Genomic DNA, 17688 nt, shown 5'->3' with positions numbered 1-17688 from the left:
AGGGGGAGGGGGGACTCCATGACAAGGCTAGGGTGCTCCGTGTGTCAAATTTGACTGATGCCGAATACAAACAATAGAGTAGCCCCACCCTAAAATTTTATATATTACCAAGGAGCCCTGTTTAACAGTACCATACTGTTTCAAAATTATAAATATCCCCGATTTCGCCGTCTGTCGCTGATGTAAGGATCCTGCTGCTTCTCCATTGATCGTCACTGAAGAATTCTTCCGGGTAAGAGCACGCTGCTACCAGGGTCGGACTGGGACAAGAAATAGGCCTGGTCACGCAAAAAAAGTGGGCCACCCCTCACCACACAGCTCTTGACCTCTGACATCACCGGAAGTGATGTCATTGGACCCCACCCCAAAGTGACATCCCTGGAAGTGATAAAACACGATCTTTCACCCCATGACAAAACAGGAAATGGCATCAAATAGCATTGTTCCTAAGTACACTAAATTACTGTGAATCCAAGCAGACGTCCAAGGCCAAATGATTGTTATTCTGAATCCGTTTTGGACCACAGCTGGTTTCCAGAGTTTTCTTTCTCTTCACAGAGAATCCACACATTTTGCAATATCACTCAAGTGAATGCATCAGCATCTTTGAATTTGAATCGGCCACCTGCGATATAGTCCTTCCATAGTGTAGAAGCCCTCCAGTAAATCTAATGAGGCAAACCAGACAGCGGCAGCAGATGTCAAGTTTCTTTCCCTTCAGCAATGAACAATGTACAAAAAACTGGCAGAGAATCTCCGTTCCAGAAAAGTGGCCCTGAGCACAGATGTCTGGGGTTTTATATAGGAATTGACCCGATGGGGTGCATGCTTAAAGCCAGCAATATGCATTTGGTTTGCTACAGTAATAATGAACTTCTTAACAGAACATTCTCTGACCTTGAGGAGCATGGCTTAAAAGCAGCGTGCTAGGTCCGTACGTTTCCGCTCAGCCCTCCTACCTGACACAATATCAGCCTGCAGGGTATCCGATGTCAAAGTCTGGTGTCTAGTATACCATGGTACCCCTCTTTCGGTTCTCGGGTAAGAAGAATACATCGCCCTCGTGTCGTGTGTGACGTATCACGGGGCATGCCTCGGCGCGCCCTGGGTCAGAGACTAATGCCACAGGTGCACAGCCGCTGTGCCATATCCCCAATCATGGCTGTGGTACTACCCTGCCTGTGACAACACTGATGGTCGGCGCTTGTAAGGAAACTTAAAATATTGTCATTTTGGACAGCATAAACTATTTATTTAGTCAGATCAGACACATATCTGCAAATAGTGAGGGTTTTCGGAGGGGGGGGGAATGGCTTCTAATGTGAAGTGCACAACTAATAGGGATGGGCCCTGAAGTGCTCTGGGTATGTTTGATTGGTGGGATTCCTATAAGTATGTGGTGTGATTGCATTGCAGCCAAAACTTGTAGTCTTTGTTTTTCTCTCCCTGGAGATTGGTAACACAGGTTATGACGCTTGATCAATGATTAGCTTTATTGAAGGCTGCCTCTAACCACCCGTGGATTGAATGACTGACCTGACCAGTTTTGGTTCCTCCTGTGGATGCTTCATCTTTTCTTATCCCTTATGTGGCAGATTTTCTCCCTGCTAATCTCAATGGCAAGTCAGGTATCCTAGTTCTGGGCATGGCCAGATTGGGCGTTCTGTGTTTCTCCACCTCTAGTGCTCTGTCCCTGCTCTACTGCATCGGCGGGTGGTTTTGGTGCATGTGTCATGATGGGAGAGGAGGACCGTTTGAGAGGAAATGACCAGCTGTCTTGGGTTTGCCTCCAGAGATGTGTCCAGGAATGTGCACGGGGATGTGTGGCATTAAATCTTTGGCCACCATGGGATTTTTGTTGCAACCTCATGCCGCTCCTTGATCCGAGCTCTTCGTGCATCCCACATGTAGTTTTTCTGGGCATCCCCGATTTCCTCTTCTTCCCTACCCACCTGTACTCTGCAACTGCTAACACTCCTCTATCCGGGACTGATTGATTGTTAGTCTGTGGCATCTTTGAAAGAGTATATTTTGATGTCTAAGGGGGGCTCCGAAAGTACTCTACAATTGTGAGGATTATTGAACTTTCCAGGAGGCTGGTTGTTTTCTTTTGAGTTTTTTTTTTGTATAGTGCCAGGCTTGCTAGGAGCGGACATGCAGGGGGCAGAGACGTTGTGTGTGTATTTGGCTCATTCGGAGACTGTGCGCTGAAATGTAGGAGTATTGGGTATTTGGCCACCGAAGCTAATCCTGTGTGACTGTTCTTCTCTTTATGAAACACATGTTCCATAAAGAACGATAAAGGTGTTCCCTCGTCACCATCCCCTTGAGTCTGGATTAACATTTTTTTAAATCGTGCATCTATGGGTGGGAAAAGGTGGCAATTACTGAGGAGGACGTAAAGGAAAGACTATGTGGCTCTGCGACTGTAGTGATATATGTGCAAAGCATATGCTGCCCTAGGTCAGGTGTTCTTCATCTATGTGGCATGTGATGCGATGTAATGCATGTGATGTGGCATCTATGTGGCATGTGATGTGGCATCTATGTGGCATGTGGCAGAGGGTGCTCTCGGGCACAGAGCATAAATTGCACTAGAGCGGTGGCCTTTCATTACATTTATGTATGTAGGCACTTTGGTGAGTGCTGCATGTATTTTAATTGCTTCCATGCTGGGTATGAACGTTCAACACAAATAACATGAAGTTATCCATATAGCTGGAGTTTATTTTCAACAAAAATATATTTTTTTGAATACAAATACAGCTAGTCCTGTTTGTTCTTGGTAACAGTTGCCCTTAGTACTACATTCTCAGACTTAAAACTTCGAATTCTAATGGAGTCTTTCCCCCCACGAATTCCTCACCTTTGGTAAAACTATCCGCTGCTCAGCTACTCTTCGGAAACCTTTCCACCACCAGGGGGCGCAACGCGGCTCTGCGTCTGCTTCGCCCTAGGCTTGTATGTGCCCAGTGCTGGTCATGACATCAGTACCAGTACATATATAGAGGTGCTGCACCCCTTGACCTCGGTTCCTTTTTTCCCCCGCACACTTTGTACATTTTGGGAACACACTACTTCGTTTCAATGTGAAAATACCCAACCACAATAAGCCCTCATGTTTTTAAACATCCATTGATTGCAGCCATGGACCCAGCCTTTTGTCCACTCATCCTTAACCGGAAAGCTTGCTGGTACAGGGCACAACTGCTAATTTAAAGACGACCATCTTTTCTTTCCTCTCACCTGACAGGAAGAGTAAGGGACTGGCCACCTGGGGAACAAAGGTTTTTGCCTTGGCAGCCTGCCTTTCCAGGCAACAAACACCTCCTGCACCCAGGCGAAGTTCTCATTTGGTCTTTGGTCGGCTGTGGCCAACGTAGTTGACCACATCGCTGAAGGGGATATGAGAGAAGATTTCTGACCATGGTTCAGGGAGGGAGGCAGAGAGGCTGCAGTCTGGACTCGATCCAAATTACTGTCGGATATTCCATGGCCACAAGCACAGAGGTAAGGCGTCACTCCTGGGTGAGGACATCCTGCTTTGCACAAGATGTGCAGACAAAGCTTCTGGATATGCCCTTTGATAGGCAGGACCTCTTTGGGGCCAGAGCCAATAATGCCCTACAGAGCTTGTAGTCCTGCAAGGTGACAGACGTCATTGGGTCTAGCCGTACAGCAGCCCTCTGCCCCATCTACAAGGGGTTGGGGTTTTTGCCCTTCTACCTCCTAACCCCACCCCCGGGGAAGAGGTCAGATGGTCGCTGGCAGACTTCTCCCAAGGGGAAGAGGCAGAGGTACCCCCAGTGGGGAAAAGGGACAGCCATTCCAGGGTGCCAAACCTCTGTGAGACACTCTGCTAGGAGTCCCCTGTAGGAGGGAGAATTTCCCTGTTCAGCACAGAATGGTCTTGAACCACATTTGATGCTTGGGCCTTATAGGTTGTTCAGGGGGATTACTGCATTCCTTTCATTCAGCATCCTCCGCACTACTTTCCTTACACCACCACTTTGCCTCCGGACCCCATACTCTTGGAGGAAGTCCGTCAGCTTCTCTGCAAGAGTGCGATATAACTGCTACAGTGCTCGGAACAAGGCAAGTGGTGGTATTCCACTTCCTTTCTTGTCCTGAAGAAGGATGGAGGCTTGTGTCCTATAATGGATCTGAGACTTCTGTATTTGTACCTGGGAAAGTACAAATTGAAGATGGTAACTCTATCCCAGATCCTCAAAGTCCTCAATCTACAGGACAAATTGGTGTCATTGGACTGTCAGGGTGACTACTTCCATGTGCCCATTCATCTGACGAACAGGAAGTACCTGAGTTTTGTGGTGGGTCAACCTCACTACCAATTCATGGTCCTGCAGTTCGGTCTTTCTTTGATACAAAGGATTTAGCCAAGCAGTTGGTGCTCATAGCGGCTCACCTCAGGAGGGGGAGGACATTCATGTCTTTCCCTACCTGGATGACTGGCTCATCCAGGCTCACTCTCCAGACCAGACGTCGGCACATTTGTTCCACATGTGCAGTCTGTTGCACAGTATGGGCCTTTCACTGAATTTTTAAAAGTCCATGTTTCGCTGTGACAGTCCCTTCCGGTTCTTTGGGGCGATCTTACACACTCGCCTGGGCAGAGCCTTTCCACCCAAGGATCAAGTGGTGAACATCTCTCAGATGGCACATGTCGTCCAATCTCAAGTTCCTTCCCCAGCCTTTCTGCACCTGCTGGGTCTCGTGCCTCTTGCATTCTAATATTTCCAGAGTCATGACTACGCATGAGGTCACTTCAGTGGCTGCTCTGGTGCCAGTGGTTGCAGTTTCAGGGCCACATGTCAGATCTTCTGCAGGTGTCTAGTTGCTCGGGACCTCGCATGGTGTGGTCCTCAAGGGACAACCTGCTGAAAGGCACATCAACCCTTACCTCAGGTGACAGTAGTCACGGGTGTGCCTCTGGCAGGTTGCGATGATCACTTGTCAAACCTGACTCTGTGTGGAATGTGATCTCCCTCAGAGTCTTGGGAGCTGATAAATTTGCTCAGTTGAGGACATTCGGGCTGGCCCCAGCTGCCTTCAGAAAGAAAATTGTGTGCTGATGCTTACGGACAACACAGTGGCCATGCACTACCACAACAAGCTGGGGTGGTTCAGGGTCCTTGCCTCTTTGCAGAAAAGCAATGCAACTGTGGTTTTGTGATTTGCCAAATCGTGTCTCTCCGACGGCTGCTCATCTTGACGGAAGAGAGAGTCACACCGGACGCTTTACGTACCCTGCAAAAACATTCTGCATGTGACTATTTCGCCAACCTCTTCAAGGCACATATTTTTAAACTGCTGTAAAGAAATACTGCAACCATTGAAGAACATTCGGACTAATGTAATGCTTTTCAGGAAAGTTGAGGAATAAGAAATACCGTCTTACATCTTCCCAGACTGCTACACTGCTTCTGATTGGTTGTGGAATTAACTTCATTCATTCAATTTGCCGCTAAACACCAGTCTTGCCTTCGGCTACAGAGAAGTCATAAAAGCAACTCCTGCACGCATCGTTGCGCACGCCTTGCGAGTACCATTGCCATTGTGAGTGTTGTCTCGCTGTCTCGCTATCCTGTGGAGCTAGAAGAGTGGTAAGCTTTGTTTGTGCCTATTCTGGGCATTTATATATTTCTTGACTTTACGGCCTTATGACTTGATACAAGGTGGTTGTAGTTTTTCGTTTGGTTTGGTGCAGCGAAGGCAACTTTGGAGAGATAATTTTGACAGGCTAAAGATATGGAATAAGCCAGATTTATCATAAAGGGATTGTATATTACATCCTTCCCCAAGTGTAACACCGTTCCAGGATATCTCAAGGTTCCCTTCCCCAAGTTCAATACAGTTCCACACAGTTCAAGTCTCTTGATTTTCACCAATATTGTTAGCTTCACTTTACACTTTTGTATCAAACAGATGCTTCAGCACTTGTATCACACAGCCTTTGTCTTTGGGCTTTTCTTGTCTCTTTTTCAGGTTGGGCTACTCGGCCTAGGCGCAGTTTTAGGACCACACGGTCTACCCATTACAGGTCATGCAACCGATAACCCTTGGCACTTTGTGGTGCTCTTTGTTCTTTTTGATTAACACCGGGTTTCTACCTAGGACCAGTGTCAGCACTAAACATCTGCTGTGGTTTCTCTTTAGCAGTTTTGGGGCTTAATCACCATTTGTATATTGGCAGTCTTTTGGCTTTGTCAGAACTTGTATTCACCTTGTTCTGTGGTGTATATATTCTTCCACCACCATGCATTCACATTGCCCCTCTGAGTTCAACAACTTGTCTTTTACACTTGCTTTTCATACAATTCATAAATAGTCATGACCGCTTTCATTTTGTTTCTCAGTGCTTTCATCAAATTTCACTCCTTTAAACATGGCTTATTATTCGCTTTCCAATTGTGCTATAGTATTGCATGATTTCCATATCTTCTCTTTAGTTCAGTATTCAATATGTGCTTTTGTATTTCTCATAACACTTGGCACCTTTTTAATGATTCATTATTCCTTCATTGTATTTCCCAAAACACTTGTCAACTTATTCACGATTCATCATTTCTCCATTTGGGTTCTAAATCCCCGTCTTGTATGCATTTTGCTGGTTTGCAAACATTAAATGTCTTCGGCACAGAGCACCCTGGTGCGAGTATTCTGTCTCACACTCACCGGAGCTGCTCTGCTTCGCTGGGTGTCTTTGTGCAATTCTTCGTCCTGCTCGATAGGCGTTGGGAGCTCCAGCGAGCAGTGCTCGCTTTCGGAAAACCTTTGGGCAGCATCAAGCGGCAGTCAGGAGTTCTGTGTTCCCCAGCTCCAGCTGGGCACACATAGAGCAGGCACTTGCCGGGGCTTCGGTCCTCTTGCGGGCCACTCGGGTCGCAGCACCTCTTTTCTCCCCTAGGAACACACAGCGTCCTCTCTGCCGGTCCTGCTCCAGCCTGCTCTTCGCCACACGTCTGCCACCTTCTATTCAGGCAGGTTCTCTCCGGTCTGCTGCTTGGGCATGCTTTTAAGCACCTTTAGCCTTCCAATAGGTTGCAGGTGCGAATCGTTTGCTTGACCCTCATTACACCAATTAACTGGACATGACCGATCCTTTATAGGCATCTTCCTCGTCTCAGTACCACAGTGGTAAAACTGACTAGATGTGTGCATTACTCCGAGTTGCCTCTTCCTCGTCCCACTCTTAAAGGTATACACTTTAGGGTTATAGTGTGCGTGTGTGTGTGTGTGTGTGTGTGTGTGTAGAAGCGCTAGGGACTGCGTGATATGGGGGACTCCTATTTGTTTATTTTTGATTTGATATGTTTGAGGGTTCTGGGATTCATCATCAGAGTTTTGAAGGGCTTCTGCCTGGCCCATATAGAGAGGTCCTTCGGGCGGTCTCTTTCTAGTTTTCCTATCCTATAATAAGGATGCTTCCACTGCTCACCCTGACAGGAGGGAAAGGGGGTCTGATGACATTACCCTATGATAACTTCCGGGATGCAAGGTTTATCATGAAAAGGGAAGGCGGAAATACAGTGTCATGCCTGCAGACATCCTCTCCACTCCCCAAGTTCCCTCCACCCATGTGATCCTCCCTCGTACATCCACCCCCCGAGTCAGGATCCAAAAGTGATGGCCTTTCGCTGGCCACCTGAGAGAAGGAAGTTGGGGGAGAAAGAAGTGAGGATGCCCTCAGGTTTCTCACAGTAATAAGGGACTTGCATCATGGAACGGTCAGACTGTGCGGATAATATTAGTGATTTGACTTGCTTAGAGGTACATACCTAACCTGAAGTTATACAAGTTGATAACCCACTTCTAATATTAAAGAATATCACTATAAATTGTCCAGTAGTAACATCTACAAAAAGGAGGCCCCAATCTACTCACTTAGATGCAGGGATAAAAATAAAAAAAGGCTCAGATGGTATTTAATCTATAAGAATACATGAGCCACAGGAAGCTGAATATATAAATAGTAATGTGTATGTGATCATGATAGATGAGAATGAAAATGTTTGCATGCAGCCAGAATCTGTAATCTTTACTAATAGGCTGCACTTAACATTGGAAGAACAATGGGGCACAAAATATCTGTCAAATAAAATTAAGATTTGGGAACCCAAGGTAAGAATTGGAAGGCTGTTTCTGAATTGGAGTAATGTTTTGACGGTCTAGCATACGATTGTGGACTTACAGGTTATTACCACTAAAGACATCAAATTGGTGGAGGTTCCTAAATTGATTTCAGATTATAATTGGGCTATAGTACATTTAGTATCTCCTATTATAGTGGAAATGATTATGATGCAAGTAAGTGAGTTGAGAGAAAGCAAGCAGCCTACATTAAGCAGTACAGCAAACCTCTAAGATTGCCGGAGAAGTCCTCTGTCTTGACGTGGGCAGACAGAGAGGCTGTAGTGGGGAAGGTGTTGGCTGCAATGGGAAAAGACTGTTAGAGATTTTTTGAGCGACCATTATATGGCGAGTCAACAAGCAACAAATGGAAATTTTGATATAATCTCACTAACAAATTCTGACACCACTATTGCCAACTATTGCTATTAAATTGCTATGCTGGAATACTAAAGGTTTTGCATCATTTACAAGAAACATGGAGGGTCTTGAACAGTTTTTAGAAAAGGGAAAAGGGGGTCCTCTTTTTATTTTATAGAGGGGCCAGAATCAGGAGGATAAATTGCACTTATTTATTTAACACACAACAAGCTTTTTTCCTTTTTTTGATCAATAGATATACAAACTAAAAGTCCATTTTCACAAATTGCATTTCCATTATATTGTATCATCATACAATGTCAACAACAAATGATTGTTAGTACAACATGGTTATAAAGTGCAATGTTACTCCACATGTGTTAGCACCTCTGAAAAAGGTTTTGTTGTGTTCTACTGTTCTACTGTGTTCTACTATAAGAAATACAGGTCCTATAAGTTTAGACTTGTTTTCATGCATGCCAGTGCGACACCTGTAAGTGTCTCAGGGGAAGGGGGTAGCCAGAGACGACCCCCCCCCGCCCCCCACCCATTTTTCTATAGGGTCTTGAACAGTTGACAGCTTTGGATATTTTTCTTTTTCAAGAGACCTGGATGATGGAGGATTTTTATTTTGATGGATCATCCAGAGAAAGACCAAACAGAGTGGGATGGGGCGACCTTCTGGTCGTCTGATAATTGGTATTAAGAATACTATACGTCTAGCACAATATGATAGGGGACTTGTACATAACAATATCTTGACGACAGTAGTAATAATGACAGCAAATAGGAGGAGATACGAGATTTTGATTATAAATATCTATAATCCTCCAGATGGTAAAATGCCAAATGCAAGAAGAGAAATGAGTGGGCACCACTTGACAATAGATCAGCGAGTATCAATTTTCAAAAATCGTAAACCAAATGGTCGATTAGTTCAAATATTTCTTATCCTATTTTTCAAAAAGGAGCTGGCTGTGATGAATTCGGAGACACCCAAATCCAAAATACATGTGCAGCAGAAGAAGACCAAGTGAGATACAAGGTCACACAGATGCTCTCACAGGAACCCAATCCAGGTTTATAAGTAGACGAAAATAATTTCAAGTTCAATTAGTTAGTAAAAATTATATATTGTTGATTGAAGAATGACAACGTTCAGGTTCAGTTGTGTTTCAACATCTTCTTTTATCAAAGAAAGGAATCTCTTATGTGAGAAGTCACTAATACACTCTTAGTGAGGAAGAGATTGCCACATCAAGTTTTTCAATCAGACCAAAAAATTGCCAATGCATTTTCGGAATAACATTTCCTTCATCAGGGCAGGTCTATAAATAATGTATACCAAATCATCAAATAAAGTTAACCATCATCATGTGACAAAACACATTAACACATGTTAGTGTCATATATATATATATATATATATATATATATATATATATATATATATATATATATATATATATATATATATATATATATATATATATATATATGAGAATGTAAAGAACATACCATTTGGTTGAAGTAACAGTAGTAGATGGTAAAGATGAGGAAGCAAATTTGAGAAAAAGAAAATAGAAAATGATGAGACTCTATACGATATGAGTTAAGGACAGTGAGATAAAGAAAAGAAAATGTTTTACCTGAAATAACAAAATGCGTGTGCTGTGTGGCGCTGTCAGCTATTTAGAATTCAAAACTGCCTGATGTAAAATCAGCGCAGAAGAACATCCTTTAGCAGTATGTCTGTAATCAGAAAGCATGTGTGTTGGTAAGCGGGTGAAATCCGTGTATCGGAAACAAAATGTAAGCGTTAAGACAAGTTTACCGTGCTGGACACGGGGAACTGTGGTGCTCCCGTTGCCTGCTCGTGAAACACTGCGGCTGTAGCATCGAGGCGTCGCTAAGGCAACGCTGGATAGGTTGAAATGGATTGAATAGGATTACTTTAAACTAAGAGATGACTATGCACAGTTCTATACTAAATACTCGCTACTATGGCTTAGGAATGGAATGGGCCCATCAAAGATCTGGTCAAGAGGTTGGGTGGGATTCGCTCGCCACCGGACAGGTCTCAGGTGCTTGGTTCTGCTTTCAGCAAGGCACTCTGGTCTGCACGGCCTCTTGGACTGGATCTGACGGGTTCTGGGTTACAGCTCTGCTGGACTGATCTGGATCTTGGGTTCTAGCAAGGGTTCTTGGCCAGAGCAGCAAAACAGCTCAGCCAGGCTGTTGAATGGTTTAGGCCCGGTGGAGGTTTAGGGGTTAAATCAGGTTGCTAGATTTTAAAGGCCTGCTGAAAAGGATTCAGCTTTTTGGGTTAGGCCTCTGCTTCAGGGTTCTGGTGTCTGGTTTTGGAGTCTGGTTATGGATCTTCCTTCAGAGTGCTTCGCCAGTGGATCAGTTGATGAGCGAATGTGTGTCCTTCTGGTTCCTCAACAGTCACTATTTATCCATTTTCCAAAGTGGGCGGGGAGTCTGATTGTCTATGCCCAACCCTCTAAGGATCTGATAGCTCAAAGAACTCCCCCTCTCCTGATTTGAGAAAGGAACAGTGTTTCATGATGTGTCATGTTTATGGCTTAGGGAGAAAACCTCCCCTTTGTCTCTGTACAGTATATCCTATTTTTCATAAACACATTTACAATATGCACAACTTGTTCATAATACATATCTACATGATAGATTGACTAAGGTACGTTTCTGTCAAAGTCTCATGTTCCTACGAGTTTTGGATCACAAATGACAGTTTTCGCGCTTTTGGTTGGTTACACATTTCCGGATCTGTACAATTTTTTACATACATGTACATACCATCTGGGCATACTTCTGTAAATTTTCATCTTCATAGCATAATCACAATAGCTACAATATTAACATTTTCGTGGTCCATATTTTTGTCAGTTCGGTACAATATTTTATAAGTCTTTTCCTTAAACATATATTTACTCCAGTTTCAAATCTGCATTTTCAGTCTGGCATGCCACCAAGGTCTTGGCTGATCCAGAGAGTAACTTGAGCTCCTTCCTGCCGGGGCTGGTTTCTATTGACGCCACAAATTAGCATTTCCATTCAGTTCAAGGGAGTCCTTTGTCTGCTAGCAGGACAACAGGCCAAAAGTCCCCCTCCCAGTTCCTTTCACACTAGCCTGCCGGTTTCTTAGCAGAGCAGGGGGGAAGATTCTTTTGTTGGGTAGAAGGTGTGGAATGTCTTTGAAGCTCAGTGTGGGAAACCTCTTGGAGTTTAGCTGAATCAGGTTATCTTATAGTAAATTGTAACATTGTTCTTTTGTGGAAATTAAAGTTACACATTTTAAAATAAGCAAACATATCTTCAAGTCCAGCCTTTTTCAGCATGAAAATCAATGTGTGGCACCCCATATTGCATTTGATGGAAGTCCCTTCTTTGGCATATTTAGTTTTTGAGACGCAAGTTTCACCTGTCAGATTTAGAGATCGCCAGCGTCTGACAGAGGCGAGTAATGGTATTGCACCCCTTTTTTTTTTTAACTTGTTTATTTTTCGGTAGGCATACAGGGGAATGCATTAAAATATCAGTTTAACACTTTATCTCGGCATTATAATACGCTTATTTGTATCCCCACACCCAACCCCACCTCTTAGTCTCGGGCGTCTACTGTGGACTGTCTTTTCCCCCCCCCCGCCCACCCTATAAGGTCCGATTCCTGACTCATTCGCTCCTGTCTCTTCCTACCTCGGTTCGCCTTCCTCCCTCCTCTCCCGGCTTACGCCCCCAAATCCTGGGTTTGGCTATCCTCTAGGGCCTGCTCCTCCATCAGCTGGGAGCGTTCCCTGTCCGCCGCCTGCTGGGCTAGTTGCACCAGGCGCGATTTGTATGTCATGGCCGGGAAGCGTAAGTCATAGTTTATCACAGGCGACCAAATGTTTGTGAAATGATGGAGGCGGCCTCTGTTTGCTGCCATCACTTTCTCAGCGATGAAGATGTCCCAGATTTTCAGCCACCATAGCACCGTTAGGGGGTCCTCCGGAGTCTTCCATGTCCTGGCTATTGTGATTTTAGCGGCTAGGAGTAATTGCGTAATGAGGGCCGCGGGTGCGCCCGTTTTCGGGTAGGTGTCTGGGATCGGGGTCCCTAGCAGTAGCGGCTCCGGTTCCAGTGGCAGTGTATTGCACCCCTTTTTGACATATTTCTTTCCAGCAAGCAATCTTCAATGTGGTTTTTCTTCTGATAAGCGTACTTCTGTGGACATTGTATTTATGTGGATTCTTGAAGTAGAATGATGTTTATCACCCAACAAGGAGGTTGGATCTTTTGGGTGGTTTGTGAGCCATGATTTTTGCAAATTTGACAACCAAGAAAAACAGATTTTCACACAGCTCTGTGTTTCTTTTGCAATCAGCCTTGCTCTGTGGGCAGCCAAATGATGGATTTTGGCAGTGGGCTCCTGTGTTACCACTGAGTTAGGCAAAAGTGGATGGCGGCCTATTTTTCAGATTTTTACTGCACACTTTTGGGTGATTTTTAGCGAGCAGCATGCTTTCCAGCGGCCATTCTGATGTTCCTGATGCAAGCAATGCACAGTAATGTTGCAGGGCCTGGACTAGTGGGTTGAAGCATCCCACAGGCGTTCTCGAAGTCCTAGGACCCTGCTCTTGCTCTTTAGCACCTCTTCACCTGCAACCGGCTCTCTTGGACTCTGGGGCGCTCAGCATTTCAGAAAAAGTACTCCGACAGCATACAGGAGACGGCGTCGGGTTCATCACGTTATATTCAGGCCAGACTGACACAAACAGCATTGTTCTCAAGTACATGAATTCTGGCCCATGCTGAAAATGGAGCTTGCTTTTATATCCTTTTTAGAAAGAGAGTCAAACCCCCCACCCCACCCTTTTTTAATGCATGCCCAGGCAAAACTCTCCATTGACTTTACTCTTGCACCTGACAATTATTTGTTATCTGCTTAAACCTTCAAATTGAAATATAATTTGGCACCAGTTACTGGATTTTCCCGGCTTAGCAAGCCTTTTTTGGTCATGCAGCTGCGTTCCTTGGCTAGAAACTCAGACATGGCTTCGTTATCTGTCTTGTTTCAGACTGCTTATCTAGTTTCTGCAGGGCACTGTGGCCTTGAAACTTTACTGCGCCAGGCCGACTCATGCTACCACTGTCTGCAGAGAGCTTCTTCATTTGATGCATACCATTTACTCATTAAAGGCATTGTTCGAATTAAAGGTATATGTCAGTTACACAAATGGTAGAGTTCTTTTCTGTCTGGGTATACTTAAACACTTAATCATTTTCCTACTCATTTTTTATAATATGCATTCTGTACATTGCCTACCTACTAAACCATGATAAAAAGCATGTTTGACTTTATAAAAATAACACCATTAAAGTACTAATGTCTTTCAACCCTATGAGTTCTATTTTCACACATTTACTATACTAAATCAATCCACACAAATTTCTATGCCTAGCTTTAAATGGGGGGGAGGGGACTGCCCCCTACTGCATTCAGTTGCTGGTACCTCATCTTCATATTGGCACCTCCGTTACACAGGGTAGTAACTCTGTTCCCTCCGGCACACACCAGAAGCTCCCGGCTGCTTACTAAGGAGAATATTACTCCCTATCTTATGGTGCCTTCCCCTTCAGCCCCCTTTTCCAAGTGACCCAGAAACCCTCGCCAGTTATCTCCCAAGCGGTTGATACTATTTCCCCACTGACCCTGAGGAAAGCTAAGCGGACCACACACTCCAATGTCTGGTTCTCTCAGGAACTTCTTGAGCTACGCGCTAAGAAGAGGACAATGCTAATGGCCTGGAAAGCTAAACCTAATGACACCTCAAAGGCGGCTTTTCAAACCATCTCAAAGGAGAATAAGGCTGCAATAATCCAAGCCAAAGCCACTTTCTATAATAGGATAGAAAAAGCCATATCTGGGACTAAAGAAATCTCTGCAATTTTTAGAGAGCTGAAGACTCCCATCACCCCACCTCAGACTCTCATTAAAGATGAAAATTGGTGTAATCAAATCCAAACGTCCATGTTGGACAAACTAACTATTCAAGATAAAATACTGGCACATCAACAGGCCTTAAGTCACCAAATAGCTCGCGTCCAAAGTACCATGGTCACTGAATCTCGTGAACCCAGGATCTTCGCCTTAAAGGCCATGACTGAACCAGAAGTCATTGCCCTCCTTAAATCCATTACACCCACTTACTGCAAGGGGGACGCCTGTCCTGCACAACTCATCAAAGACTGTGCCCCTCACCCTGGCCCCCTTTTTTACAACATTCATTAATGCATCCTTCCAGTCTGGCCATGTCCCAACTGGACTTAAAGAAGCATGGGTACGCCCTCTCCTTAAAAAAACCCTCACTTGACCCCAACGTCCCAGGGAACTATTGACCAATTACCACAGTGCCATTCCTATTAAACATTCTGGACAAAGCAGCCTACCTGCAAGTCCAAAAATTCATTGAGGATAACCGACTTCTCGGCCTAAGGCAGTCTGGTTTCCGTCCAGGACACTGTACTGAAACTGCATTATTCGACCTAAAAAAATCAAATGGATGACTTCCGAGATGGAGGCAAACCTGCTCCCCTGTTGCTCCTTGATTTATCTGCAGCGGTTGACCTGGTGGACCAAAAGACACATTGCCATCATCTCTCCACTGCGGTGAACTTCTCCCCCTAATGCATGTGCTTGGATCACCTTGAAAGTCTTTTCTGACCTTCTTTTGTGGATCAGACCAGCATGTTCCTCTAATTTTCAAACAGGAATTGACCACTTGACACAGACTATTTGCTTCAGGCTAATGTATTAATGCGGCTGTTGAAATGAATGCTTTTTTTTATGTTTGAGGGCCCTCAAACTTCGAAAGGTTGAGAGCTACATTTCTGCCATGTTGTTGTTTCTGTGTTTTTAGTCAGGTTCCAGATCGTCAACATGGCTGCAGGGTTCTGAATTGTGAACAGTGAGTACGTAGCCTAACATAGCATCTGAGGCTAAGTTAACTGCATCAACAGGCTCACAGTAAACCGGCATTTGCAATGCGAACAATTTGGGCTTTTGTGCAGGCATGGGAAAGGCACTTGCCAGGCACTGCCGTAGTGGTATTTACTGACCATTGATGGTGTTTGGGTCAAAAAGGTGCGGTACCTGGGCATCTTATAGCAGTGATTAGCAAATGCCTAATACACAGGTCAGGGCTGTTGGCTTTGACAATTCTTGTTTTTAACACAACTTCATTGAAGGACACACAGAGTGCTTATACGTCTAGTGACTGAAGGCAGACCTGGTAAGACTATTACACCAGTAGCAGGTTTGCAACTATAATTAAGTCATAAATTCGCAGAAGACTGCTTTGAAAAAACACTGGCAGACACTTTGAGTGCAAAGTCTGATGGTAAGGTTTGATTAAAGTGACGAGTTCCCATGAGGAGGTGTTTTGGGCGGGCAGGGGCAGGCACTGGGTGGGAATGGCCACAGGGTTTAGCATGGCTGTGTGCAGTTAGTGGGTGGCACATAACCAAACAAAACCTACAGGCTGTGCCCCTCCTCATATGCCATTCCTCCCTATCTTTAGTCTAATGCAACAGTTTTGGCTTATAGGTATCGCGACCAACAACTAATGGCCTAAACTAGAAATAAGGAATTGGGATTAACTTGCATTTTATTCAAATAAATGAAAGGTGGTGCTGAAAAATATATGCGACTGAAAAGCCTGGCACTGTCCTCGAATTTATTTTTACCGAGCGGACTGGAGTATCATAAAATGTATAGCAGACTTGCTGTCCAAGGCTCAGTGATAACCCAAACTAAAAGAAAGTGTGCTATTTTGTTGTTTTTAAGGTTTCTGTCCGCAAGAAACAAAAAGAAAAGCTTGCTGATTTCCCGCTAATATTAGGCTGGTACCGACGGGTTCAGGAGGTACCGGGAGTGTGCAGAGCAGCGGCGCTCTGTGGCATGCAGTTCATTCACCTTTATGACTCGGAGTATCTCAAAGAAGAGCCTCAAAGACCTCCCATCACAAAGCAGCAGGAAACCCAGGATGAAGAGGACAGCAACTTTATTGGCGGTCCAAGGCCAACCATGACTAAGCTGATGGTAATACTTCATTTGCCTTCTTTTTGCACGTCTTTCATCTCACATATACCTATGATTAGAGTTATTGTCTCCATTATTCGTCTTTTCTGCTTGACTGTCACTTGCAATCTCTAATATGTTACTGTATACGATTTTGAATTATAAATTCAATCACGGAACAAGTGAAACCTAACCCATTAACTATTTGAGTAGAACAAGTGTTTAGCAAAAAAGAAAAAAGCTATAGTACACTTGCATATCACCTACATACATTGTATTGCCCTATTATGACATCAATCACCCAGCGTTAAGTCACAGTCAATGCATCGCTGCACATTGGGACATCTGGTTAACATGACCATGCCATGGTTTGTATAGTTAGTTATTTGATTAGGACATAGCTATGCATTTCTGGCCTCTATTTCATAGTATATCTACTTTGTCAAGCTGACAGTGGTGCCAGTCTCCTGCTATTTCAAGTATAGACAACTACCATTTAGTTGAATACAGTTTTAAGTTAGGCCAAAAGTATGTCCATGTGCGATTTGTCCAATCCAATAGTGGACTGATTTAACAATAGTGCACAGATCCATCTCTGAACATCTGAGAGAGTAGATGCATGGCCTGAATTAATAGTATAGAGGACTGGTCCTGATACCTCTGAATGGGCAAAATCCCTGTTATCCTGCTGACACCATAGATCCTAGATACACTTTTCAGTCACCTCGCAATCCTCCGACATTTTGTGAAAGGCAATATGGTCATTTTCACAAGCTTTGAGTGGGTGAAACACAGCATCATTGTATCTATTGTATTGTTTTTGTATAGTGCTAATGTTGTCTCGCAGCCCTTTCAGAGCACCTCCAGGTAAGCATCTGTATTTTGCTAGGCAAGAGAATGGTTAGTGTTGAGTTGTATTAGAGGCAGCTAAATGCACAATATGCGCCCAGTACCTGAAAGTGGTATCACGGAACAATTCCAACCACTGCTATGTGCAACAACCGTATATATTCGTACTCTTATTACTGTTAAATGGGGTGCTGTGATAATCTGATGTCATTCCTTTCCCTGGGATAGCTTCTACCCATGTGGCC

General features: G+C 44.3%; 1 protein-coding gene across 4 annotated transcripts in view; it reads left to right on the top strand.

Annotated features, from left to right (window-relative positions):
- Positions 1 to 17688, top strand: part of GSTCD (glutathione S-transferase C-terminal domain containing) — a 1401422-nt gene that overhangs the window by 319221 nt on the left and 1064513 nt on the right. For all 4 annotated transcript variants that reach the window (XM_069630950.1, XM_069630949.1, XM_069630947.1 and 1 more), the window contains one exon: positions 16361 to 16615. In XM_069630950.1, coding sequence (XP_069487051.1) covers positions 16361 to 16615 — 255 coding nt within the window. The remainder of the gene's footprint in view (positions 1 to 16360; positions 16616 to 17688) is intronic.

This window comes from Ambystoma mexicanum, chromosome 6q (genome assembly GCF_040938575.1).
Source record: "Ambystoma mexicanum isolate Mex_15411 chromosome 6q, UKY_AmexF1_1, whole genome shotgun sequence".
NCBI classification, from domain to species: Eukaryota; Metazoa; Chordata; class Amphibia; order Caudata; family Ambystomatidae; genus Ambystoma; species Ambystoma mexicanum.
Note: the sequence above shows the minus strand (reverse complement) of the source record. Positions and strands in the feature narration are given on the sequence as shown.